This window comes from Rhinolophus hipposideros, assembly GCF_964194185.1.
Source record: "Rhinolophus hipposideros genome assembly, chromosome: X".
Classification (NCBI taxonomy): Eukaryota; Metazoa; Chordata; class Mammalia; order Chiroptera; family Rhinolophidae; genus Rhinolophus; species Rhinolophus hipposideros.
The window spans coordinates 122,136,255-122,164,057 of NC_138046.1; the positions used below are offsets into that span (position 1 = coordinate 122,136,255).

The 27,803-nt window shown below is 43.5% G+C and overlaps 1 protein-coding gene across 4 annotated transcripts in view; it reads right to left on the reverse strand.

Annotated features, from left to right (window-relative positions):
• Positions 1–227: 227 nt before the first annotated feature.
• CLCN4 (chloride voltage-gated channel 4) overlaps positions 228–27,803 on the reverse strand; it is a 63,110-nt gene continuing 35,534 nt past the window's right edge. For all 4 annotated transcript variants that reach the window (XM_081043752.1, XM_081043751.1, XM_081043750.1 and 1 more), the window contains 7 exons: positions 22,165–22,371; positions 21,978–22,058; positions 20,481–21,026; positions 18,698–18,884; positions 16,676–17,074; positions 10,313–10,529; positions 228–3,583 (listed from right to left, as the gene is read on the reverse strand). In XM_081043752.1, coding sequence (XP_080899878.1) covers positions 3,493–3,583; positions 10,313–10,529; positions 16,676–17,074; positions 18,698–18,884; positions 20,481–21,026; positions 21,978–22,058; positions 22,165–22,371 — 1,728 coding nt within the window. In that variant the 3' untranslated portion in view covers positions 228–3,492. The remainder of the gene's footprint in view (positions 3,584–10,312; positions 10,530–16,675; positions 17,075–18,697; positions 18,885–20,480; positions 21,027–21,977; positions 22,059–22,164; positions 22,372–27,803) is intronic.

Sequence of the window (27,803 nt, forward strand, 5' to 3'; positions counted from 1 at the left end):
AGTTTTTCACTTTCTGTCACTCATTAGGGCCAAAAATATATCTACCGACCTGTCTTCTCCTTTGTAAGGTCTTTGGGAAGGACTGAATTGAGAAATTTGAGGTTGCCTGGTTCTAAGTAACAGCAAATACTGAATACTGATCTGCTTCTAGCACATTCCCTTTCTCTAACAGCCGTGCGCACACCTGCATTCCCAGGGGACGCACTGAAAAGCAAGAAATCCACACATCATTTTCAGTACACTCTTTATTTAGTGTCTGTCCTTTTACAACACAGTGCCTCAGTAACAGAGAGGGAGAGCAACAAATGGGTTGATGTGCCTCATTAGAGAACTCCTTTTCCATTATGTATTTATGTTTATTTACATAAAAAACTGATTCAGAAAGAATCCAGAAAGTTCTACAAATGTCTAAAGCCTTTGGCTCTGGAAAAGAAAAGAAAAACATTATTCTGGAAAATGTTTATTTCACCTCCACATCCCAGTTCCGTTCATCTCGCTCATCCCATCACCAGGCAAAGTGGATGAAGTTCCCCATTTGGACACAGCAAATACCTTCAGAATCCCTACCCACGTACTTTTACAAGAAAGAGTGACCAAGAGCTCAGCAGCATGTTCCCCATGGAGCTTGGCCAATGGCTGAGTGGACCACAGGGCTGAGTTAAGGCTCCAGGGGAGGAAGGCAATTGGCTCTAGTTGTCCCCATTGCAAACTCCCCCACCCCACCCTTGACCTTAACCTGCCTGTCTGACCCTGGCCTTCAGTTGAGGAGAGTCTGAACCCCACAACAAATTAGAGGTTCAACTTGTGAAGGAAAACAAGATTAGGTTATTTAAGTCAAGTACCACTCCCAACCATTTCCTGTGAATTCACAGACGCTAAGCATTGGGGAGAAAGACACAATTGCCCTTGGTGACCTTGGCCCAGCGTGAACTATCCCCTCATCCTTCCATGGCCTCAGCTGGAGGAGGAAATTCTGTGATGGCATTGACTTTGGCTACTGTTCTCTGTTTCGTGTTCCCTTCTGAAGTTCCTTGTTCAGCTAAAAGGGCATCCTGGATTATCTAAATCCAGGCTATGACTAATACTCTTTTGGGAGGCCATGTGGGAATAAAAGGGGAACTACATGAAGCAATCCTTAAGATTTTTTTCAGGATTTAAAGTACAGGAGAAACCAGCTTCACTTGCATATGTTCCGTGAAAACCCAATTAACAACACTAATATTAGGATCTGTTACTCAGTATTTACGTGCTGCAAATGAGACCACAAATTTCATTCTATCGTAGGTCCAAAGACTGAGTTCTCTACTATTGACCGATATTTCCATGCTAAAGTGGCTATCTGATATTATTTTGGAGGGGACAAATTACGGAAACAAATTTTCCATAGTTTGTCAGCATGATCTGACTTAAACTTTTTTTTTTAACCCAGAGAACATATCAGTCTATTCTCTTACATCAATTAGAAGTTTTCACAGAAACCCTCTTGTAGCTAGATTTATATCCAAAATGAACATTTTTATTAGGATAAGAAATGATGGATTCTGATTGGGAGCTCTCCGTCCAATCTGAGAGAGAAGTGGCATACTCTAAGGTTAGAAGAGAGTGTTCAAAGGGATTCAACAAGAAAGAGGAAAGAAGAAAGGAAGGACAATGACAAGGACACAATGATGGCATCTAATACAGCAGACAACACCCCCCTTCCAAGGACCAATCCCCACTTCCTTATTAAGAGAATCAAAATCTTGTTCGGAGGGTAATACACCATGCCAAGCACAGTCCTTCCCGGACTCACATGCAGCTTGGGGAGCCATGTGACAGAATTCTAGCCAATGGGGGAAAGCGGGCGTCTCTGGGAGAACTTTGCTTTTCGATGTTATCACTGCCCGTTATTTGCCTCTTCCTGCTTAGAGAGCAGACATCATACCTGGCAATTCAGTAACCATTTTGTGACTATGAGACAGGAAGCCAAAGGAGAAAGGATGATGAAAGAAAGACCAAAAAGTGTAGACTCATGATGACATGGAGCTAGCCTTGAGTGCCCAGCCCCAGATTTCTATTCAGCCTATCACTGTTCCTTGGGTTTTCTATGATTTGCAGCCAAATGCATACCTGATACATCAATATCCAATGAAGAGATGGAGAAGGGTGAGGAGGACAATGCAGTGAAAAAGAAAGAACAAAGATGAAAGAGAAAGGGCACACAGGGCAACTCGTATGCAGATGACTGCGGACAGAAAAAAAACACAGCTTAATTCCTTCCCCCAGAAAACACAGAAGTCCTGACTAAAAGAAGAAATGCATCATTAGGTTCAACATAAAGACGCCCAATGCTCAAATTGGCTGTCGAAAATTTAACTCTGTCCTTCTGTGCTCTGATTGCTGGTATGAAAGTGCATGCTTACACATTACAGCTGGGCATTTTGCATCCTACAGAGAAGAGAATGGAACAGATTTAGAATCAATTTAGTATTTCTTTTGCAATCCATTTGGAGGAGTTCCCACTGAGAACTCGTATGCCTCACCCTCTCTGCAGCCATATTTAATAAGACCTGAGAGGAAAAATAAGTAGTAACACTGGGTAAACTATTTTGACTCTTGTATATGCTATTCGGAACTTATGGCAAGCTGGCAGCATAAAGGATATGGCCCATAGAAAGTGTTGGACTGATCAATATTTAAGAATGCACAGGCAACGCCAATAAATAAATGAAGGACAGGCAATAGGGATGTAAATCAATGATTGGGTGAGCATACTCTAACAAGACAGATGAATCCCTTTGTAGGGGAGGAAACACAGTATAGCACTAAGTTCTCCAATAGTTCATCAGGCAGTCCCAAGATGCTGGTCTTGCATAGAGAAGTGATTTCTTCATGCCCATCAGAGCAGGCGAGCCTGATGTTGGTTTAGAAACTGATGGACAAGCAAAATAATAGACTGAGAACATGAGCAAGAAATGGGATGGTCATGAGTGAACCCACCAACATACTTGCAGCTTTCACTATATTCAAATTAATTTGTTTCTTTTCCAAGAAAGTGCGTGCAAATACCTTTAGTCTGATTCAGTAACATAGCAGCAAAACTTCAGGAACCAATAAATAAGGACGCTGACATGCCAATATCCCTTAGGACTCAAAGCTTCACAAACATCAGCCTTGAACAGAAGGGCAAACATTTCTTGATTCAGCATTTGTGTTCTATGTCCTTTTACAAACCACATCGTTTACACCCACCCACATGCCCCCATAGCAGTTAGTAAACTCATTAAGAAACACAGCTTGAAACTCATAAGGGGTTAAAGCTATAAAATGCCTACTCATTGATGTATTCTTTTTTTTAAAGGTTTCATCTTTCTTTCCTTCTTTTCAAACAAAGCTTTTGTTTCTGTTGCCCCCAGCACATGGTAGTTCATTAGGATAATAACATATCATTTGTTTATTTTTTTTTAAAATGACATAGCTGTTGTTTTTCTCAAAATAAGTGCCATCTTGTTTCTAATTAAACATGATGGATTCAGGGTCCTGGTTTGCCATCTGGGCCATATGTCTCAGAACATCCTTTTTTGTGATGATGCCAAGAAGTCTCCTGGAGAAGAAACAAAATAGAGAACAGAGGTCAGCCTTGCAATAACGACTCATGCCTGTTCCTAAACCCCAGTGCCTTTTTCACCTAGGCACACCGAGAGACATTTCCCAGCTTCCCTTGTGGTTGGGTGGGGCCAACTGAGTGAGCGGGTATGTGCGGGTGGAGGCGAGGGATACCCCTCCCAAGTTACCTGCACATTTCCTCACACACTCTCTCCTCATCTGCCAATCAGAGGCAGAGGAGCCAGTGAAGGACTCCAAGATCACAGAGGATTGACTTACGAGCCAACAGATTCAAAGACCTGAGTCCTTGAATGACTGTGTGGTGCAGAGCCCATGCTTGCTACAACCCATACTGGATGTGCCTGGGAGAAAAATAAACCTTATTGGGCCAGGCCACAGAGAATACAAGCTTGTTTATTACAGCAGTAAATCTACGATGACTAACACACGCTGCTAAATTTCAAGACTATAATCAATTTTAAAAAGGCTTATGAAAGCCATCGTCAAAACTTGCCATACCACAGAAATTCCAAGTAGAAGGTATTTTAAGTATAAGAATTTTTAAATACAACGATTCTATTTTATATCGTCTCTGACCATATATGTAAATTACCTCCTCTTCCAAAATTTTATTGCTTTCAACTGACAAAAACAATACCACTTACCAGAGCCCCTTGTATACGACCACTCAGACTGTACATTGCACAACTCCAGGGGACACTGTTCACAAACACTATAATGTAAATAGTGCACCCTGGATTATGTATTACACACTTGCACAACCATTCATGGCAGCCCTTGCCTCACTCTTGATTTTATTAAACATTTAAATGACCACCTGCTGAAACAAATCATGCCCCCTAGGTAAAGGGAAAGGCTTGAAAGAAGGGGATGTACACAACTTCTTTGGCGAAAAGACGTTCCATTGCCAAATTAGTTTGCAAAATGCTGCTTACTGTATCTCCACCATCCTCAAGAAAAGGGAAATAGAGAAGTAAACTATGGCAATCTGACACTGGAATACTGCATAGCTATTAAAATGACAGGTTTCTACTCTCTATCTGTGTAAAATGATGATATACAAAAAAAAATCAAAAGACACAATTGTAATACATTGTCATTTATCTCATTAAAGCCAAATTAGTCAAACTCATCTCTTACTAATAAAAAGTAAATATGAACAGGGAATCGAAGCATTCAGAGCGGTATTCAAGTCAGTTACATATGGTGAAATGGACACTGGTTAGTGAAACTGTCAGATCAGAATTCTGATTTCTTTGTCCCTGACCACACTGGAACTTAAAAACAGTGATCGATTTCTTGTGTTAGTTTCCCCATCTATCACACCGAAGTAGACAGCAGATATACTACCTCTTCCCCTTCATCTCATAGAAACATCTTCAGGAGACAGGAAAACAACAAAAGAGGCCTTAAAAAGCATGCTAAACAAAAAGAATAATGATGACACGGATATCAGAACACTGAAAGGGTCATGATTCTATCATGATAAGCAAAAAATGGGGGAGAATGTAGAAAACAGAATAGAATTAGAAAATCAACATTTTGCAACCCCCAATGTAATAATTAGTTTAGTCAATAATTATCAATGGATTCCAAAACCACTGGAAAACAAAAAATTCACATGGTCTCAAAGTATCCCTCCACAGATTATACAAAGAGAAAAATGTCCCTCTACAACGGAGGGCTCCAGCCATCACCACCTCACCCAAGTGATGGAGCTTATCAGCAACAAAACTGGAAAAGCTGACATTATGACATCATGCACTTTGAAATGTTGCCAAAACCTACTGAAACCAAATCAAACTGTGAGGATGCAATCAAACAAATTCAGAATGGGAGACTACTGGTCTGGACTCTTAAAAAAAAATTGGTCACAAATAACAAACAAACAAAAAAAGGCAGAGAACTGTTCTAAACAAAAGACTAATGAGGCAAAACAACCAAATGCAATATGTGACCTTGAAGGAATTCTAGATTGAAATTTGATACGAACAAGATATTGAGTGATATACTGAGTTATTGTTAATTTTGCGTAATTATGGTTTAGTGGTTATATGAAAAGAACATCCTTACTCTTAAAAAATGTGTGCCTCATTCATAATTGCCAAAACTTGGAAGTAACCAAGACGTTCTTCAGTAGGTAAATGGAGAAACAAACATCCAGACAACAGAATATTGTTTAGCACTAAGAAAAAATGAGCCATCAAGTCACGAAAAGACACGGAGGAACCTGAAATGCATGTTACTAAGTGAGAGAAGCCAGTCTGAGAAGGCTACACGCTGTATGATTCCAACTCTGTGACATTCTGGAAAAGGCAGAACTACGGAGACAGTGAAAAGATCAGAGATTGCCAGGAGTTATTGGGGAGGCGGGAGTACTGGAGATGAACAGGCGGAGTACAGAGGATTCTTAGGGCAGTGACACTACTCTGTGACACCCTAATGGTGGACACATGTCATTATACATTTGTCCAAACCCATAGAACGTACAACGCCAAGAGTGAGTCCTAGTGTAAACTACGGACATTAGTTAATAATGATGTATTGGCATTCCTTCATCAGTGGCAACGAATACAGTGCACCAATGAAGAAGTTAACAATAAGGGAAACTGTGAAGGGACAAGAGAGGGAATATAGAAACTCTGTACTTTCTGCTTAATTTTTCTGTAAACCTAAAAATGTTCTAAAAAAAATAGTCTATCAATTAAAGAAAGCAAAACCCTTGGGATTTCCTGAAGGGAGGGGGGTGGTGGTGAAGAAGGAGAAAGCCAGAAATGGTTCGTTCTAGCTATTTAGTTACTTGCCTTTAACCATGTTCATCTAGTACTCTAAATACATTTCTGAAATTTATCAGAATGCAGTCAAATTGAAGATGCCCCATCAAACAAGATGCCGTTATACTAAACCTGCCAAGTCCTGACTTAGTCTGCTCAGGCTGCCATAACAAAGTAGTATGGACAGGGTGGCTTAACAACAGAAACGTAGGTTCTCACAGTTGTGGAGACCGAAAGGCCAAGATCAAGGTGTTGGCAGGTTTGATTTCTACAGAGGCCTCTCTCCTTGGCTTGCAGACATCTGCCTTCTACTGTAACCTCACATGGCCCTTTTCTCTGCACAAACATCCCTGGTGTCTCTTCGTCTTCTTATAAGGACACCAGTCCCACCAGATTAGAGCCTTACTTTTATGACCTCCTTTAACCTTAATGACCTCCTTAAAGATCCCATCTCCAAATACAGTAACGTTGAAGGTTAGGCTTCAATATATGAACGGGGCGGGCAGGGGGGAATACAATTCAATCCATAACAGCTTTCAATCCCTTTAAAATCAAAAAAGAATAATTATAAGGCGAGCAGCTTATGCTTGTAATACGACACTAAGACAGTGTGAGCGTAAGAGAAATGGAAGCAGGTGTGAGCACTTTGGTCCACAGAGACGGACCACCTAAAGGTGTGTCTGTACGCAATGGGAAGGGGGGTTCCGCTGATGGAGACTGGCAACCAATGGACAATCCCTCAACTTAAAATGCTCTTTTGTTGTCTTTGACATTTATTTTCTACTTGAAAGCCTGGCTTGGGACACTCCCTCTAGAACACCTGGGTAACACCACTTAAATTGGATTATGTCCATGTTCCTTAGTAAAGCTCCTTGGCTTGATTTTTTTAACACTTTTGAGCCTTCTCCAGTTCTCAGTCAAATAAATGCTCAGTAAGATGAGTAAACCAATGTTGCTTTGAAAAAAAACAGTGACTTGTTAGAGTTTGCAAAGTGCTGAGAAGTCAATTATTTCTCACACACGCACCTCTCATATCTATAAAGCCTACTTTTTATTTCCTTATCTTCACCCTGGAGACAGCATCAAAAGATCAGGCATTTGCCTAAAGCAGTCCTGACAATCTCCCCTTCAAGCTCTATAACTATAATGTCTGAAAGTCAAGCTGGTTACAACGGTTCTGGGGAAAGGTAAAATCAGGAGCTGCCTTGCGTTCAGGCATAAATTGTGCCTTGGCCTGAGACAACAATTATCGCAGAAGAAGAGAGCTGCATATCCACCCAAAAAGAGGCCACATCAAATCCAGCAGGTTCATTAGTGGCATGAAATGTCCTATTTGATTTAAATCAAGAGGGTAGCAGTTCAAGTGAATCCGGTGAGTGATAAACAGCCGATCTATGACCATGAATGTAATTCAGATTAGAGCAGCTGGGCCCTTCTGAAAAGGCCACTGAGCAGGGCGTGGGGAAAGCTGACACTGTCTCCCCCGCTTGCTCGCTTATCCTTTCTAGATCCTCCGAAGGGAAAATCCCACACACATTCACCCTTTGCCACAGGAGGCATTCTGAAGGACATAGACTTCTCTGGTTTCTAGTCTGTTTTCACAATTACCTTGGACCCCAGTCCCTGAGAAATCCTGCGGATGATGCAGGTCCATGGGACAAGCTGGGGCTCTCGGCCGCGAGCAGAGAAGGCACATGGCAACAGACTACATCAAAAATGCGTGCTGGCTTAAGACGTGCCTGCCCTGGCCGCAAGCCCAAGGAGATGAAAGGGCCCGCAAACAAGGCCCCCTTGCCAGCACTAACGTATCAGCATCTGTGTTTGTTTAAAATATGTAGAGCGAGAGAGAGAGTGCTATTTTGTTTTCTCGCAGAACATTCGGAGCCAATTTCGGCACCCAGATCTTCACAGGAAAACCTCATGGGGCTCCGTGAGGTGTGAGCGGGCGTTAAGGGCAGAATTTCCTGCCAGAACTGGAAATTCCAGCGATAACTGACATTGGATTATTATTTTAAAGGAAAAGAGAAACTGCTATCCACTTGAGATGACACGGCGATCGCAGTGGTGTTTATGCCAAGTGCTGGAAATTCAAGTACGTAAATGGGCTTCAGCGTTTTGCAAAGTGGGGTCCCCCAACGAGCAGCAGCCCCTGGGAGCTCATTAGAAATATACATCCTCAGGCCCCCACTAGACCTGAGGAATTGGTAACCGCACTGGGGCCCGGCACTCGGGGTTTCACGTAGAGGTTGAATCTCCCGGGATTACAATGCACACTCAGGTTTGAGAACTACTGAATTCCTTTAAAAGTCACCAGCAAAAATGATCTGTAGCCTCAAACATTTATTTGTCCCATACTGATTGCCCTTCCCATGTGCAAGACACCCCCCTCGGTGCAGTCAGAGTTAAGGAGGACACTTGTCCTGTCGGCTAGCAGTTCTCTGGGACAATGTGCAAATCCAAGCCCTTGCGCGGAGTCCTGTGCCACTGTTAGCAGGAGAGTGGGAAGAAAGCAGAATGAAAAAGGACTGTGCTCGTCGGCTATTCACGGGCATCCAGTCCAGGGTCACTCAATTGCAGTGCTAGCAACATTTTGGACTGGATGATTCTTTGTTGCGATGGGGGCCGTCCTGTGCATTGTAGGGTGTCAAGCAGCATCCCTGGTCTCTACCCACTAGATGCCAGCAGCACCCCTTCCCCCAGTGGTGACACCCAAACTCTCTGGGGGGCAAAATCACCCTGATTGAGAAATGCTGGGTTAAACTGGAGTGTGCTGGCTCTGGAGATGTAAACTACATCAGAGAGTGACGCCTCTGGATGCTATAAAAGCCTAAGCTGTATTTAGGATACCAATGTCTCCACAACCCATACCCCTCACCTCCTGCCCCCAGCCTATAAAGGAATAAACTGGGTAGACGATCCTAGGTTCCAAGCTACCCTGACTGAGCCAATATCTTCCAACTCTCGAGATTCTGAGGCCGTGAATTTGGGGTGTGCCTCTGAGCCCAAAGAATGGCTCTTGGGGCACCGCAGCTCTCATGCCATCATGGCCTTTTGACCTTTGCAGTGCTGCTTCCCTGCTTTATGATAACACAAAGCAGAAATAATATTGCTGCAGCAGAGACAATGCCATGGGGCTAGCAAATCACTCAGTTCTCCAACAACATTTGTGTTCAAAGTGGGGAGTTGTTTTGAACAGACTGATACATTAGGGGGCAATCTGAGTAGAATGTGAACTTCACATTTGCTCCAGGTGACTTCCTCCACGAGTACCTGCAGGTGAATGCAGAAAACAGAACCCAGCTGAGCCCAGGGGAATACACAAAATGCTCACAACACCCACGTCCACAAGCCAACCTCAGGGCATCCTCAAGGTGAACTGACATTTTTCTTGTCACATTGATATATTTCTTAACCATCTAATGTGTCTAAAATGGTACTGCCGTTTTTTATTAGCTTCTTGCCTTTTTTTTAATGTGTCTACGGATGAAGTTTTTGAGCATTATGTCCCTAACCCTATTTTTCTCACAAGCCCTAAGGTTTTCACTGTTCATTTTTGCATAGCGCCATGATTTCGAGGAACATACGTCACATTACAGCAGAACAGGCTGTACGTTCTCCCTGAGCCTGGATGGTAGAAAAGCAGCCCCAGCCCTCTCCTTTGGTTCCTCCCTTTTCTGGCTCCACCTGCAGCCTCGGGCCAGACAGAGCCCCACCAGGAAACTTCTCCCATCTTCTCGGGCTGTACTGGCCCCTGCACTAAGTTCCCACAGCTTCGAGTCATTTTTTTTTCAATGTGCTCACCACACTTACTGCCATCCGCTACCACGTGCTGGTCTTCGAGTCCCATAAAGACTGAGACCGTGTCTTACTCATCTTGTTCTCCAAAGTCTGGCCACAGTACACATTCCGTCAACACCTGTCCGGCCACTCACCCACTCCGCGTCACCAGGCACTGTCGGAGCCCCAGTTTCCGGAAGATGTCCACCACCGTCTCCATGGGGGTGTGATCCGTGACAGTGAAAGGGCTGAGATTCAGGACACGCCGCAGCTTCAGAGGTTGAGGGCTGTTGGCCGGCAGCTCAGGGGGCTCCTCCGTGAAGTACATGATGGAATTGCTCACGATGCCCTCTTGCCTCTGTCTGGCGTTCTCTATAATGGGCGAGCAGGACCGTAAGCCATACCAAATCCATTGCTAACAACTCTCCCCACCCCAGACCTTCAGGAACACGTGTCTTCCCTCCACCCGCATCCTAGAATCCCACAGAAAATGGGCTCAGAAGGCAAACTCCACATTCTTAATGAGAAGCTCTCTCTCAAGCTAATGCTGGGCAAGGGTCCCCTTGCTGTGACCCGATCGTTCATTGCCAAAGTCTTGAAAGATGGGCCTGACTGAATGGCTCCTTTGGGGACTCCAGGGCACCCAAAAGGCTCAGGGCCCTCTACCCTTGCCTTCCTAACACTTCTTCACCTCATCATGGGCTGAAGTGGACATGACGAGAAACCTCATTTAGCTGCCCAGTGACCTTAATACATTGGTTTTTTACAAGCTAACTTATAATTGACTCAAATGGCATCATGAATCCTGAAAGGAACAGGAAACTAATAGGACTATCTCAGGCTCATAGCCCAGAAATGCAGCTCAATCCCAAATATGACCCTTGGGACCAAAGAAATACCCCTGGAAAAGCCGCATCCCCCACCCCTTGGATCTGCTCTCTTAAAAATGGGCCATTTTTTGGATTTCTCAAAGAAAGATAGTAAAACTGTTATGGTAACAATTAGCCTATTTCTATCTATAGGCAAGGCCATGTGAAAGAGAGCTAAAGAAAAGTAGGGTAACAGGAACTCATTAGAAATACAGCTTTAGCTGTACTAGAAAGGCAGGCTATTTCAAGTCACACATGAAATAAATCTATCGGTCACAAGATATTTCTCCAAGGCGATTTTCCTTCTGTTGGAATTTTAATCTTTCTTCTGGTTCATGGGAAAAGGTTAGGAAAAATGTATAGCAATGCTTGCCTTAAAATGGATCCTGGTTTCTATAATACATTTCTTGCCTTCTCAAAGACTACTATTCACCTATATTGTTCTTTGAGAAATAAAATTCTAACTGCCTGCTCTAAGGCCATTTATTGCAAGAGAGTACTCTAATGGAAAACTGGCAGCATTCGGGGTCAAGCTGAGTTTGAAAAAGGGTCTCTGTTTAAAGGAGGAACAGAGGGCCCGCTGGGCAAATGCCTGCACATTATTTGGGTCAGGTTAAATCTAGTTACATTAAATGGGCTATGATTCAACCACAAATACCAGATGACACTGATGCACGTTTTCAAATGTAGATGGTACACAATACACACTGCACACTTCTCTCCTAAATCCAGACGCTTCCATCCTGAAGCACTGAGGCAGGAGGCAACAGTCAACACACACCGTGTCTCCCCAAAAATAAGACCGGCTCTTATATTAATTCTTGCTCCGAAAGACGCACTAGGGCATATTTTCAGGGGAGGTCTTATTTTTTCATGTACAACAATCTACATTTATTCACATACAGTCATGTCATCTTCTTCTGGAACATCGTCATAGCCTATTAAATGCGTCCGTCTGGCTGACGATCTTAACTGGGGCTTATTTTCAGGGCAGGTCTTATTTTCGGGGAAACACAGTACTTGCTTGTTCATTGTCATAGACCAATTAAGTCTCTAAAGTCCCATGTAACGGGAATCCCATGTCTTTCAACAATCAGGTTGAAAGTCAGGAATGGATTGAGCCACAAACCTCAATCAAGCACTGATCACATGGATTTTCTGAACTCCTTACAAAATCAAATACAACTTAGTAAACTGTTGACCCTGTTGTTGAAATAAATAACAAGCTTATATTTCCTCTGAAATCTACTCAATTCGGTTAGAAGTCCTGATTCTAACAGCAGCTAACTTAGTGAACTCTTGCTCACGGATGCATTCCCAGTGCCTGGACAATGCTGGTATACACACATACAAAACAATTACTTGCCGAATACATGTGTGAACCAATCGATCAACAAGTCAATGAGTGAGTGACTAGGCCTACCAAATGTCGGTGAACTTGGTTCTGCCTGTCATGTAGAACAGAGCTTATTTCACATCGGAGGCATCAGGAATGAAAGCCCATGAGTTGGTCACTGCCAAACAAGAACTGAAGGCAGCAGCTGGGGTCAGAGCCAGAAGTCTGAGCTGTGCTCCTTGTTCCTCCAAGAATGGCAACTGCTGCTCTCTCCATATTGGCTCTGCTGGGCCACTTTGGAACTCTATCAGAAGACTTATTTTAAATCTTCAAAGTGAGGGGGTAGAGGTGCCATGTACAGGCCAAAAGTTGGTGAATGGAAGAACCACCAGCAAGAAAGCTCTTCACATCCCACTACTGAGGCGAACCATTGACTCCCAATTTGGATAAGAAATCTTCATCAGTCACCAAAATGCCTGCAACAAACTCTAGCACGTAAGTTCACAGAGGGCAGAGACCGGCTATGGTCATCCCTGTGCCCCTACGTGTGTAGGCACGTGGTGGATGCGCAAGCGTGTCCTCCCCCAGGGGACGATCCAGTGCTGCAAGAGAAGAGAATCCTGGACCCCAAGGACACATGGCAGTCTATGTTAGAAAAGAAACAAACAAAAGGCCCAACATTTACATGTAAAAGGCGGAAGGAAGTGCACTAAATATTAACCAGGGCTTCCTACAGTGTTGAGAATGTGGGTGCCTTTTGCTATTTGCCCTTTTCCTTCTGATTTCCCCAATACTCTATGAGCACGTATTACTTTCACCTTAGAAATAAATTTCATTTGTAATTGTTTCAAAGGTCAAGTAGTTAAACTGTTTTTAATATAGGTTTATTGTACATTCTGCCAGAACTAGTATCAGTGGCTGCAGCTTCTGAAAAAGGATGTGCATGTTATGAGCACCTGCTAAGGTCATTCAACCTGACATTCCACTTTCTAGCACCAATACGATCCTCACGCCAGGTGCAGAGAAGGGAATTAAGAAAGCGTTGGTCAAATGAACTTCACAAACTATGATAGGCCAAGAAATTTGAAAAGACTAGAAATAATCACATATCGAGTAAGCTATTACAATGGCTTTAGAGCAGGGGTGTCCAAACTTTTGTCAACGTTTTTCACCAAGGGCCATATGCGGTAAAATACACAAACAGCCGGGCCCCTCACTCAAGGTGAAGTACCGATTGCCTCACCTGGTTTATTTAAGCAAACTAAATATATTTTTGGAATTTGCTGCGGGCCAATTAACAATGGATCGCGGGCCGCAGTTGGCCCGCGGGCCGCAGTCTGGACACCCCTGCTTTAGGGCAATGGTTCCCAATTGGGAGCAATTTTGCTCCCACCCTCAGGGGACATTTGGCAATATCTGGAGACATGTTTGGTTGTCATAACTGGGGGATGTGGTTGCTACTGACATCTAGTGGGTAAAGACCAGGGACGCTGCTAAACATCCCATAGTGCACAGGACGGCCCCTCTCAACAAAGAATGATGTAGCCCCAAATGTCAATGGTATTAAGGTTGAGAAATTCTACTTTAGAGTAATTATGTTTTTAGGGACGTTAATACTCTATCCTCCTCTTCATTTAAAATACTTCCATAAAACACGTAATTAACAAGAAACATTAAAATGGAAAATTGGAAGCAACTATAGTGGTGGTCAGTACAAAGATGATGTGATTTTAAAAGTAACAACTATTTAGAAGAAAAATCAGATTATTTTGACAAGTTATAATTTACCAAGGGATGGAGAAGTCCCCCTGTATGTATGTTTTAATCCCAGAAGAAAGAAGCAGACGACACCTCTCCTCTCCATGGCCTATTCCCTCCCAGGAAGAAAACGCTTCATCCCTAACTAATCCATCCAACGGGTCTGATACGTATCTTCTTATCCAGTCCTGGATGTAGCTCCCTTTCTGCAAGTAAGCCTCTTCCACATGCTGGAGAGTCATCATTAAATCATCCACCAGACAGAAAAACAAGAGTTCCCTTAACTCTTGCTCATAATTCTAACTTTCCATCCCTTTAATCATCTTTGCGGCTTCCCACTGAGTCCTCTCTGAACCCATCCTCACTTAATTGCAGAATTCAAGACTGGAAGAGCCTGAGCCCTGCTGAGCACAGAAAGAGCCTCATATTTGTAAAGAGCACCGAGAGGTAAAGTCCTATTTACCAGGAATTTGAACAAGGGTCACATATGGCCCCGTGTGTGTGTGATAATAAAGAGGGCCTCACTTCCTAGGTGGTGCCAACTAATTGCTAAGAAAGACAACGGCTATATTCACGAAAGGCACATAATTCCACAAATACAGGTCATGAATTTCTCCAGCAGAGTACAGAGGCTCTTCTCTTTCCACAAACCAGGAAAACAGCTTTTCAGATTGCTCAGAGTGAAACACCCCTTGCCTTTCCACAAACCATGTATATAGCAGCTTCCATACCGTTATTGGTCTGATTGAAAGCATATAGGTATTATTTACACCATGTGTTGCCTCTTCAGACATTCCAAGCATAGCTTCTAGGAGAGCGCTCGGTTGGCAAGCTTAAATTTCTTCTCTAACCGGTTGATGACAATTGCTGCTCCCCACTTGATTACAGTAATGGGTTTCAGCAAAATTAGTAAACTGTCTCTTAGCAGGTGTGCCTGGAGCTACACAACAGGTAATGAATTCCGTGACATTTATTATTTTAGTTTTTAAATTTCAACCATTGCTTAAAAGATTTTAGGAATTGAATAAATTTTTTAAAGGCTGCTGATTACATTATTTTAAAACAAATCTAACCCTACTTATACAGCTTTTTAAAACAAATCTCATTTTTTTATAAGGCAATGCTTATGCCTAAAGGCACCTACCTGTTAAGTGACAGGAGCTATAATAAAGAGAAGTATCACTGAGCACTTAAGCACAAATGTGCTATCGTGTCTGAAATACAAAATCAGTTGTTGCTTTGGGGAGGTAAATAAATATGTCTGAGCAACAACCTAAAATTAAAGGATACATCTTATCTAAACTTATTTTTATAAAGCTTTTGATGAAGATACTTTAAAGATATTTTCAAAGCTATTTAACATACAGAGAAACTAGGAATTCAAAGGGAGTGCCTAAGAGATAGTGAACAAAGGCAGGGAGAAGCAAAGGGTTCTCAGGGGAAGGTGCGCTCCCAGTGAAGTAATCTGCGGTCATACCCAGCGAGTCCCACTGGCAAACTTCATAAACACTCTGGAAGATGAGATATGTAGCAAAATCATCGAGTGCACACCTAAGCCACATCACAGGCTCCAGCCAACCATGAGATACTGGGATGGTGTGCAGATTGCAGGGCAGGGATGTGAGCAATATGGCATTCGTGTTTGCCATGTGCCACGGATGCGCTCGGCTGGTCCCTGCCCCACTGCATTGGGAGGACTCCACCAAAGCGATCCCTTCCAGGCTCACTGCTCCCCCTTGCTGGGGCCTCAGAATCCCTCCCCTCCTGTTCCCCTTCCAATGAAGTCATCCCTAGGCTGATGGGGCCCACAGGCTTGCTTCCTGAGCCACCTGTCTTCCGGACACCCTACCTGGGCATCACCCCCTCTCTCCTCTCCCAACTCAACAGCCTGCCCCTCAGCCCAACTGATTTCAGCACACGAGGAGGAAGAGTATCACATGGAACTGCCAGGACTTCTGCTCATTAACCCACACGGGCCTCTAACTGGTGCAACGGGACATAATGTCGTAAAGGCAAGTGAAAGGCTGTGTGGTGCCAAGAGAGGCGTCTGAAGGGAAGAAATCACCATCTCAGGAGTTAGCCTGCCTGAAAGCCTGCCTCTGAGACCAGCTCTGCCCAGGCTCTCTCATCTCTTCCTTCTCAGTTTCACCCAACAATGAATTCCCAAAAAGGCAGTAGCAGCAGCTGCTGCTGCAGCTTTTCTCCTAGCAGGACTGGGGCTCAGGGAGCTGCCTGCAAACATGGCGCTCATCTTCCAGTCAAGAACGCCTCTCCCAAGACACTGTTCCTCACAGTGTGACTTGGGGGCCAACAACATCATTACAGGGAGGCTGGTAGAAATGCAGAGTCTCGGGACCCACCCCAGACCTACTGAATCAGAATCTGCATTTTAACCAGATCCCCAGGTGACACGAATATAAATTAAAGTGTGAGAACCCTGGGCTTAAAGCCCTCTGACCTTTGTAGATTCTCTCTACCCTTTTTTGAGAATTTGGGGGCTACAAAGGCTGCCATTTGCCTCTTAGTAAGACATGAGCTTCCCCCTTTTTACTCACTTATTGCAAGAATCAGTTCCCTCCTCTGCGCAAATCCAATGAGGCGCTCAGAGTCCCTGGAGACCACCACGGGGAAGCCATTGTAGTCGGTCTCCTTGATGAGTGTCTCCACATCCTCGACGGTCATGCTGTCCTGCGTGAGCACAGACAGCGGCGGCTCTCCCCGCCGTGGCCGCATGACATCAGTGGCCAGCGTGCGGTGGGTGAACTCATCCTTTACGTCCAGAAATGGATACCCGTTCAAGTGGATGTGAGCCTCGTAGATGCCTTCTTTCCCAAAGGCATCGGCCACCCACTTGCTGGTCACGGCTGCCGCCATCAGGGGCACGATGTACTCTAGACCACCTGTTAATTCAAACATGATGACCACCAACGACACCGTCATCCTGGTAACTCCACCTACAAACAAAGAGAGGAGTGAAATTCCAAAACTCAACCCCAGACACTCGAGAGGGCATGAATTGTACAAACTGACAAGCTGGATTTAAACTCTCCAGACAGGAGAGTTTCTAAGGAGACAGTGCTACAGGTCACCCATGCCCACACCTCTGGAACTGAGGCCAGGTTCTGTTAACCACAGCCTTGCACCGGGGACCTGTAAGTCACAACTGGGCTGTCTATCCACCTAGGACCACACGCCTTGCTTTTTGATGAGTAGATTCTATGCGGGCTGTGCAGGTTTCTGACTCAGCAAGTGTGGCCCTCTTCCAGAAACCCATAAGCTGGAAAATTGTAGAGATTCTTAGGGGCTATGGACAGGAGAGGGACCCACCCTTGTGTCCCTTAGTATTCAAAGGGAGAATCCATACAACTCCTAATCTGCCAATGAGCTTAAACTGGCATTTCTTGAGCTCAACACTAGCAACACTTGAGGCGGGATCATTCTTTGTGGTGGGGCCGTCCTGTGCGCTGTAGGATGTTGAGCAGCGTCCCTGGCCCTCACCCCCCAGGTATGACAGCCAAAGCTGTCTCCTCCACTGTGTAGTGTTCCTGACAAGCACAACTGCCCCGAGTTAAAAACCACTATTCTAGATGGTACAGCTGCAAGATGGTGGAAAGTCTATCAGTCTGGGTCCCTGAATGACTGAGTGGAGAGAAGCCCTCTGCTAACACACACACACACACACACACACACACACACACACAGCTGACTCTCATTATTCATGGTAGTTCTGTTCTATAAAGTCACCACAAACACTGAATTAGTGAATACTAAATCGTTGCCCTAGGGAAAATATAAGTTTAGGTTCCTGTGAGCCTCTAGTCACATTTTTGTCAACCGATCAACACAAAACCTTATTTTATGTGTTTCTGTTTAAAGATACTTTTCTTAATATATATAGCTGATTCATTGAACTCAGGGCCAACAGCACATACCTCATGCCTGAAGGAAACTTCTCCAACACACGTATTTTCTCCCTAAGGCACATCCCAGTTTTCTTGCACTTAGAAATACCAGACAGCACTTACCTCAACACTACGCTTGGGGGCATTTTAAACAGCAAAATCAGTAACAAAAAGCACAATAGTGCAAAACACGTGGCACTAAATAGACCACAAAAAGGACACTTGTGTACAGTCTGAGCTGAACCGAGAAGGTAGACCTCACCTTGATCAACCTCCGCTGGGGACGTACGTGTGTGTCGGACAACTCCAATTTCCCACTGTTCTGCGCGTTTCTCAGAACGACTGCAAAAGCCCCCTCCTCCCCCCAGTATTGATTTAGGAGTTACAAACAAATTGAAACAAGTAGACAAATTCCCATATGTGGAATTCACGAATACTGAGGATCGACTGCGTATCACGAGCAAGACATAAACCTTGGTGTGGTAAGCCACTGAGATTTCGGTGCTCACTTGTTCCAGCAGCACAACCTCGCCGACCCTGAGAAGCCAAGTGCTGGTGTCTTCCTTCTTGCCAGTCCTCGAAACCTATCAGCCTTTGTGGTCAGTCTGTCTCACCTTTCCTTGCACCCCACCCCTACCTTACCCCACCTCCACCTTACCCCACCTGTGGCCGTACCTAGGCAGGCCGCAGCTCCCACCATTGCGTAAAGTCCTGGGGTGACACAGTCTGCTCCAGGCCTGCACCAGTTCCTGAAGATGATCCAGTCATGGTGATGGTAAGCCAGCTGCTCCACGCCGATCCCCACCATCCTGCCGGCCATTGCTCCCACAGCCATACTAGGGATGAAGAGGCCGGACGGGATCTCCAGGGAGCACAGAGGGGAAAGAAGCATAAGGAAAGGAGTCTAGTTTCCCACTTCCCCACGCCCAGTAAACATGGACCCTCTCAATGAGCTTGCCATTTGGCTTCAGTCTTCCAAAAAGTCACAACACTTCAAAACAGGTCAGCTGGGGAAAGAGGGGATCAATAATTTCACCCACTTAGTCTATCTACTGTGACTTGAAGGGGAAGCCATTTTACACTTTCATTTCCTCTCTTTCCAAAACAGGACTGGTTTGCATGCTACGGATTAAAGAATGATAAGCTCCACTGCAAATAACATTCAAAGTGAGCATCTGTCACTTGAGATACTCGCCACTTTCTCACTCCCATTGAGTGTCATTCAGATTAGCTTTCAAAATTAAATGTCAAGCCACAGCATGAAAATGAAAAAGAAGGGCCTGCAACAGTGCACAGGTAAAATAAAGAAGCTGAAAGCGTCAGTGCAGCTGTCCTGGACTGTCCAAAAAGCTTCTCCTGGGCTCACTGCCCTGACTATACAGTGGCCAAACACATGTTAGAGAGAGATGGGAAGGAGCTCCCTCTTCCTGATAAAGTACATCTTCTGAAAAGTATTCTGAATACTTTCGAGCCAGGTTAGAGGCAGCAAACAAATAGACTATAAATTAAAAGATCTTGATAAGAGCGTGTTTCATATTTCATTGTGTGAAAACACATCTGACTTTATCTAACGATCACACATGTGCTGCAGAACGCACGTGACACTCCATGTTCACGGAGGTTGCACGTAACCGTGATCCTGAGTGGGAGCTGCATTTATGCGCATCAATCTCCATCAATCGCCATCAATCTCAGGATGGACATGGATCTTAAACCAAATTCCAGCTAAGTGTGGATCCTCCAGTGTGATTTCTACAGTCTGGGACATTCCTGAGGAAATTGTTCCTTTCTGATCTGCCCCTTATCCCACAGCCACTTAATCCCCAGTAACTTCAAAGTCCACTTCTCCCAGCAGGCCCTAAAAGACACTGCTAGTGTCTTCCTCAGACACGAAACTAAATCTTTTTGCTAGGCGATGATGGATCAGAGACAGTCAGCTGTTTGATGAAGACCACCCAGCCCTGTTCTCAAGGCAAAAAGTCAGGTTTGTGCCCTGACTTTTTGCCCATCACACACTCAAGTGTAAACTCTATACAGTTTCTTAGACGTCTCAAAAAGGAAACAAATTATAACAATACCACAGAGAAAGCAACAGTAATAGAACATGACGGGGGTTCTGGAGGATTCTCAACGTTCTGCTTTTGGTCCTGGCTGCACAGCATGTGTGTTTTGTGAAAGTTCCCCAAGCTGTTACACATCTCTATATGAATGATGTACTCCGAGCCTTAGTTCCTTCACTTGTAAAATGGGATTATAATCTCTACTTCATAGGCTTGCTGTTTATCAAAAGCATTGTTTCTTGTTGATTAAAAGAATGTCAAGTGCCCGGCACAAGACAACATTCAATAAAGGTCAATTCCCCTTTCCTCCCATCACAATTTTATTTTGGCGAGTAAGGTAGGTGCTATCCCCAGAAGGACACAGATGGCCCCCCACATCTTCCTTCCCCTTCACTTACCTTCATGCCAAAGGTAAATATGGTGATGACGATCTTGAAGATGAGCGCCAGGGCCAGCTGCCACATGGCCGTGTACACCCCAAACCCAGCCGGCCGGTCAGGGATGTCATCCACAGGCCGAGTCATATTGGGGTCATTGATGTAGTCACAGAGCTGGGAGGACTCAAGGGCCCCACAGTCATTGAACAGCTCAGAAATGAGCTCGCTCGTGCTCCGGCGTGTGTAGGGATTGGGGTAGGCAATGATGGCTGTGATGGCGGTCACCACAATGACCTCCAGCACCGGGTACTTGCCCAGCTTGGTGGTTTTGCGCCTCCTGCACCAGGCGATGTTGCAGCGGATGAAGAGGGTTCCCCACAAGCCCCCAAAGACCCCTAGCAGGATGAAGGGGAAGAGTTCGGCCATGTACCAGGGCGTGTGATATTCCACGTAAAAGAGAACGAGGCGGCTGTTCCCAAAGGGATTGATGGACCGCAGCGTGAAAGCCGCCACCAGGGCTGCAAAGAAGGACCTCCACAAGGTCTTCAAGGGAAAGTAGTAACTGACCTGGGACAAACAAGGAGAAAATTAGAGACTGGCCTCAGCCCCACTGATCAGCAGCCACCACTGGCGCTTGGTGTGAAAGTCACACTCAAACCAAAGATGGGTGGTACTCACTTCCTCAATCTCGGTTTAATTATGCTTCAAATGCACCAACCGAGATACTTAAAGGACTCTGTCTAAAAGTAGAATGGTGTATTTGAGCTATTTTTTTAAAGAGAAATGAAAATATTTAATCATAATTCTGTTTATGGCACAGAGACCAGCCTCAAAGCAAATAAACCTCTGAATTTGATTCTATAGACAAATAGACAACAGAATAGATCATGGGTTGGAAAACCCTGGCCCGGCAAATGTATCCATATGGCACAGGAGTTAAGAATGATTTTCTACTTCTTAAATAGTTGGAGGGAAAAAAGAATATTTTGTGACATGTGAAATATTCAAAAGAAGAACACCACTTTGTGACACGTGAAAATTACATAAAATTCAAACTTCAGCGTTCCTACGGAAAGTATTGGAACACAGCCACGCCCAGTCTTGTGAACATTGTCTGTGGCGGCTTTCCCACTACAACGGCAGAGTTGAGTAGTTGCGTCAGAGACCATAAGACCCTCAAAGCCTAGAATATTTACTATCTGGCTCTTTCCAGAAAACTTTTGCCAACCCCTGGAATAGATCCATTTGGGTTGTCAAAAACAAAAATGCTTAACTCAGTTCGTTATGAGAAAGAAAGAGGACTGCAAATCTTCCCCAAAAATCATACTGGCAATTTTTAAAACAATACACGAAAACAGGTATTTCGCGGCGGAAATGTGGCACCTTAGTGACCTGCAGGAATTTTGTTCAGCACTCCTTTAAGTCTAGTCCTCAAAGGGCTGCCTACTGCTGTGCTAACCGTCCACATAGTCCTCAGCCCTTAAAACCCACATTCCCTCGGCCCCACCCCATACTCACCTCTTCTAGGCTGAAAAGCACACCCCCGATAGGAGCACCAAAGGCAACGGAGACACCAGCAGCCGCTGCAGCTGACAGCACCTGCGAGGCAAAGAGTTCTGTGTAAGCCCCAGGCCTTTCAGGAAAACATTTGCAAGTGAGACGTGGAGGGGGCTCCTTCCAGGACACGGAAGCTGAGCCTGCTCACCTCACGCCTCTTGCCTTCATTCTTGCTGTACTTGGAGAAGAGGCTGCTGAAGAAGTTGCCACAGCAACAAGCCACGTGCACCAGCGGCCCCTCTTTCCCAAGGCTCAGGCCCGAGGACACTACCAGCACGAGGGTCACAGTCTTGATTAGCAGGGTCCACTTGCCCAAGTAGCCCCTGATGATAAAGCCGCTCAGAATGGTCTTTATCTGCAACAGGATGGAGAACAAGGTGCTGCGAGCTGCTTCAATGCCACAGCTGGGAAACGAGCTCCTCTCAGAGGCATTTCTCAAGATTCATTAAATCATATGGAAGAGAGGCTACTTTCATTTTTGGCTTAGCTATACTTTTATATTAATAGAATTTATGTTAATGTATAATTTTATATTCTATTAATAGAAACCTAAAACAATTCAATGCATAGGAAATCTTGAGAATTCCTGCAGTAATAAGATCATAATGAGGACTGAATCATTATTGAAGTCTCATTTTATTTATGGCATTTTATCTTGCTCACATTATCCTCTGTTGTGCTGAAAAGAGACAAGCATCTATTGATTTTAACTGTTAACTTTCGACTATTGAAAGATGTCCAAGATAAAGAGACAGAAAGCTGGCTATGTGACAAACCAAATAAAACAAAATGTCAATTGAACTTTGGGTCAAGTCTGCGAACCATGGCCCGTGGGCCAAATCCGGCCCACTGCCTACTTTTTATGACCCACGCACTAGGGATGCTTTCCATATTTTTAAATGTAAGATATACACAATACTATTAGCCTTTTAGGGACAATAGTTGGTCGATTTTGCCTCTTGGTTCACAAAGCCTAAAATATTGATTGTCTGCCCTTTTCCACAAAAGTCTGCCGACCCCTGCTGCAGGCCATGGCTGTATTTGTGTTTACTGTCTAACTCTTTCAACTTTTCAGCATGTTGCAAAATATTCTTAATACGATGTTGCAAAAAGAAGATGCTCAAGATGGTCAACACTCTACTAACGTAATTCTGGGGGATGGGAAGATGTCTGAATACGTGACAACCCCTTCCCTTCCATCAAATGTTGCCCTCTTTCATTGAAAAGGATGCTGATTACAGGTAATCATCTTGCTCCACTTACAGACCTGCCACATTTTGTAAATGCCAAATAATGGCTTTCTTCCTAAAGGTGCACATGAGTTTGCCTAACACTTTCAGAATTCAACTGGGTGCCAATCTCAGTGATAAATTTCATATATTAAAGTCCTCTTCCCCCAAACAGTATTCTTGGGGTATAGAAACATCATCTGTGATTAGACAACTTTTTACCTTCAATCTTTCCCACAAATGGCTGAAATGGAGTGAATGCTTACTGGAGAGCAATTTACAAGCCTATAATCATAGATTAATTAGACATCCAGTGAATCAGCCAATGAAATACACCATCAGTTTCTGTTTTCCCATTGTATGATATGTAATGGGACAATGTTAACTCTTGTCAGTCTCAGAACATTTATGTCACTTTCAAAGTGCCTCCTAGTGGGCACTGCTCAGGTAAGAAATTAGTTTCTCAAATAGCTATTACAGTCCTTCTCAATCTTGGCACTCACTGGGATCACCTAAGAAATTGGAACCCCCAGAGATGTGGTCCGAGGTGTATCCTGAGCCAGGGAATTTGCACAGCCTCCCCGGTGATTCTAAAACGCAGCCCAGGGAGAGAACCACTGCTCCATTCCTGAAAAGAGCAGTATAGCTATTCCTGATTTCTCACTCTTTTTTCTAATTTATTGGGGTGACAATTGTTAGTGAAATTACATAATTTCAGGTGTACAATTCTGTATTACATCATCTATAAATCCCATTGTGTGTTCACCACCCAGAGTCAGTTCTCCTTCCATCACCATATATTTGATCCCCTTACCCTCATCTCCCTCCCCCCACCCCCCTTATCCTCTGGTAACCACTAAATTATTGTCTGTGTCTATGAGTTTTTCTTTCTCATTTGTTTGTCTTGTTCTTTTGTTGTTTTTGGCTTATATACCACATACCAGTGAAATCATAGGGTTCTCTGCTTTTTCTGTCTGACTTATTTCGCTTAGCATTATACTCTCAAGATCCATCCATGTTGTCACAAATGGTCCTATGTCATCTTTTCTTACCACCGAATAGTATTCCATTGTTTATATGTACCACAACTTCTTTATCCATTCATCTATCGAAGGACATTTTGGTTGTTTCCATGTCTTGGCCACCGTAAACAAAGCTGCAATGAACATTGGAGTACACGTGTCTTTATGGATAAATGTTTTCAGATTTTTTGGGTAGATACCCAGGAGAGGGATTGCTGGGTCATATGGTAATTCTATTCGTAATTTCTTGAGGCACCTCCACACTGCCTTCCATAACGGCTGCACCAGTCTGCATTCCCACCAACAGTGGATGAGGGTTCCTTTTTCTCCACAGCCTCTCCAACACTTGTTACTATTGGTATTGTTGATGAAAGCCATTCTGGCTGGGGTGAGGTGATATCTCATTGTGGTTTTCATTTGCATTTCTCTGATGATTAGCGATGTTGAGCATTTTTTCATATGTCTATTTGCCATTTGTATATCCTCTTTGGAGAAATGTCTCTTCAGGTCCTCTGCCCATTTTTCAATTGGGTTGTTTGTTTTTTTGTTGTTGAGTTTCATGAGTTCCTTGTATATTTTGGATATTAGCCCCTTATCGGAGGCACTGTTTGCAAAAATCTTCTCCCATTCAGTCGGTTGCCTCTTTATTTTGTCGATGGTTTTCTTTTGCTGTGCAGAAGCTTTTAAGTTTGATATAGTTCCATTCGTTTATTTTAGCTTTTACTTCCCTTGCCTTTGGAGTCAAATTCATAAAATGCTCTTTGAACCCAAGGTCCATAAGTTTAGTACCTATGTTTTCTTCTATGCAGTTTATTGTGTCAGGTCTTATGCTTAAGTCTTTGATCCATTTTGAATTAATTTTGGTACATGGTGACAGATAGCAGTCCAGTTTCATTCTTTTGCACGTGGCTATCCAATTCTCCCAGCACCATTTATGGAAGAGGCTGTCTTTCCTCCACTGTATGTTTTTAGCTTCTTTGTCATGATTTCTCACTATTTAAGGGACGGTCCTGAAACGCTTCAATGCTTCAGCATTGTCATCTTTGGCAATTTGGGGAGAGTCGTGAAGTGCACTAATCCTCGAAATTTTAAAGGGGTGTAAATGGGCCCTTTTCATGTCAGAATTATTGATAAAGATCTTTCTTAATTCAAGGAGAAAGATAGAGAGCAAGTGAGAGTACGGGCGTGCATTTCCAAAGGACTCCATGAGCTCCTTCCTATAGAATATGAGTAAGGACTCCAGCTATGCAACCAGATGCTATTTCTTGAACTAGCCTTTAACTAATGGCAGACACACTGGCGGTGGTTAAACTGGTCTTTAACAGTGTAGTTGGCCTATTTGAACCTGCGCTCTGAGGATCTCAGATCCCTTTGTTTAAGGGCTGTTTTATTATGCCTGCCACAATCCTGCCTTTTTGTGTTGCCTTGAATAAAATTATCTATAATTTTTTGTCAATTAGTTAATGTAGATTTGGACCCTAGGGCACAGTTTAAGAGTGTAATACCATTCAGAAAATTACAAGCATCTAAATTACCTGAGCCTATGCCAGCCATGACATGTGGCAAATTGAACAATGTAATAGGCATTTTGTAATTCTCTAAAATGATTTTATAAAATTGTCATGATCAAATTAGGGTCTAAAGAAAGCAAATCCATTCCCAGAAGATGCCAAAATCCAATTGCTTGCTTTAATTCGAATTAACAGAGACAGGAACCCAGCAGGGCTTTAATGAGATGTATTGCAGTGGTTTTGTGACTTTGTGGGGTTAACTTTAAAACCTTTCTGGTAAATAAATAGCTGTGAGAGTGCTCATGTTTTATAATGAAACATCAACTCAAAGGAAATCCTAAGAGGCCATGATTTCTTATATAGTCAATAGTGGTTGTCCTACTGAAGCAAAAAGAAGGAGCAAGAGGGGTATCCAAGCCCAGTTCTCCCTAAACTCCCAAGTCCTAGAACAAGTGTTCCCATTTCAATGTGCTTTAGAGAGCTTTTCCTACAAGAGCATTTCCTACACAGAAAAAAGCAGGTTCTCTAAGTTTGCATTTCAAAAACGTTTCCAAAGGAATTTTCATTCTAAGTAATCAAAATGTTTCAGAGGCGAGTGCTAGGGAGGGTGAGCAATTTTTAAAATGTACAAAAACAGTGCAGTGCATTCAAAGTTTGTTCTGACATTGCACGCCGTATCACAGCTGAAAGCAGATCGCCTCAAATGGTGGTAGGTCTAGTTCCCAAATTGCTCAGTTAGTATCTTTGTTAAAATGAAGGAGAATGGCCCTGTAGCTCAATTTGAGTGAAGTCGGTTTACGTAGTTAGTTGGGTTTTGATTGGGAGGAGGTTCTTTGTAGACATGAATTATTTATTCATGTTTACTTTTTCCTCTGCCCTTTTCCTCCAACCACTGGGATAGGCACCGCACCCTTAGCTTTAGCAACTTCAAGCAGCATGATAATAGCAGTGAAAATTTTGCTCCTCCTGAGTCCTAATAACCAAAACTTAATTACAAAACCTCCATTGGGTTCTCGATACTTTACAAGATTGTGAACTCTTTTATAAATAGAGAGATCGATCTGTTACATATCCTATACAGTTAAAAGCATATTAAAAGCTAAAAACATACAATGGAGGAAAGACAGCCTCTTCAATAAATGGTGCTGGCAGAATTGGATAGCTACGTGCAAAAGAATGAAATTGGACTGCTATCTGTCACCATGTACCAAAATTAATTCAAAATGGATCAAAGACTTAAGCATAAGACCTGACACAATAAACTGCATTGAAGAAAACGTAGGTACTAAACTTACGGACCTTGGGTTCAAAGAGCATTTTATGAATTTGACTCCAAAGGCAATGGAAGTAAAAACTAAAATAAACGAATGGGATTATATGAAACTGAAAAGCTTCTGCACAGCAAAAGAAACTATTGACAAAATAATGAGGCAACCAACTGAATGGGAGAAGATTTTTGCAAACAGTGCCTCTGATAAAGGGCTAATATCCAAAATATACAAGGAACTCATGAAACTCAACAACAAAAAAACAAACAACCCAATTGAAAAATGGACAGAGGACCTGAAGAGACATTTCTCCAAAGAGGACATACAAATGGCAAATAGACATGAAAAAATGCTCAAGATCACTAATCATCAGAGAAATGCAAATGAAAACCACAATGAGATATCACCTCACCCCAGTCAGAATGGCTATCATCAACAAGACAAATAGTAACAAGTGTTGGAGAGGCTGTGGAGAAAAAGGAACCCTCATACACTGTTGGTGGGAATGCAGACTGGTGCAGCCGCTATGGAAGGCAGTGTGGAGGTTCCTCAAAAAATTACGAATAGAATTACCATGTGACCCAACAATCCCCCTCCTGGGTATCTACCCCCAAAATCTGAAAACATTTATCCATAAAGACACGTGTGCTCCAATGTTCATTGCAGCTTTGTTTACGGTGGCCAAGACATGGAAACAACCAAAATGTCCTTCGATAGATGAATAGATAAAGAAGTTGTGGTATATATACACAATGGA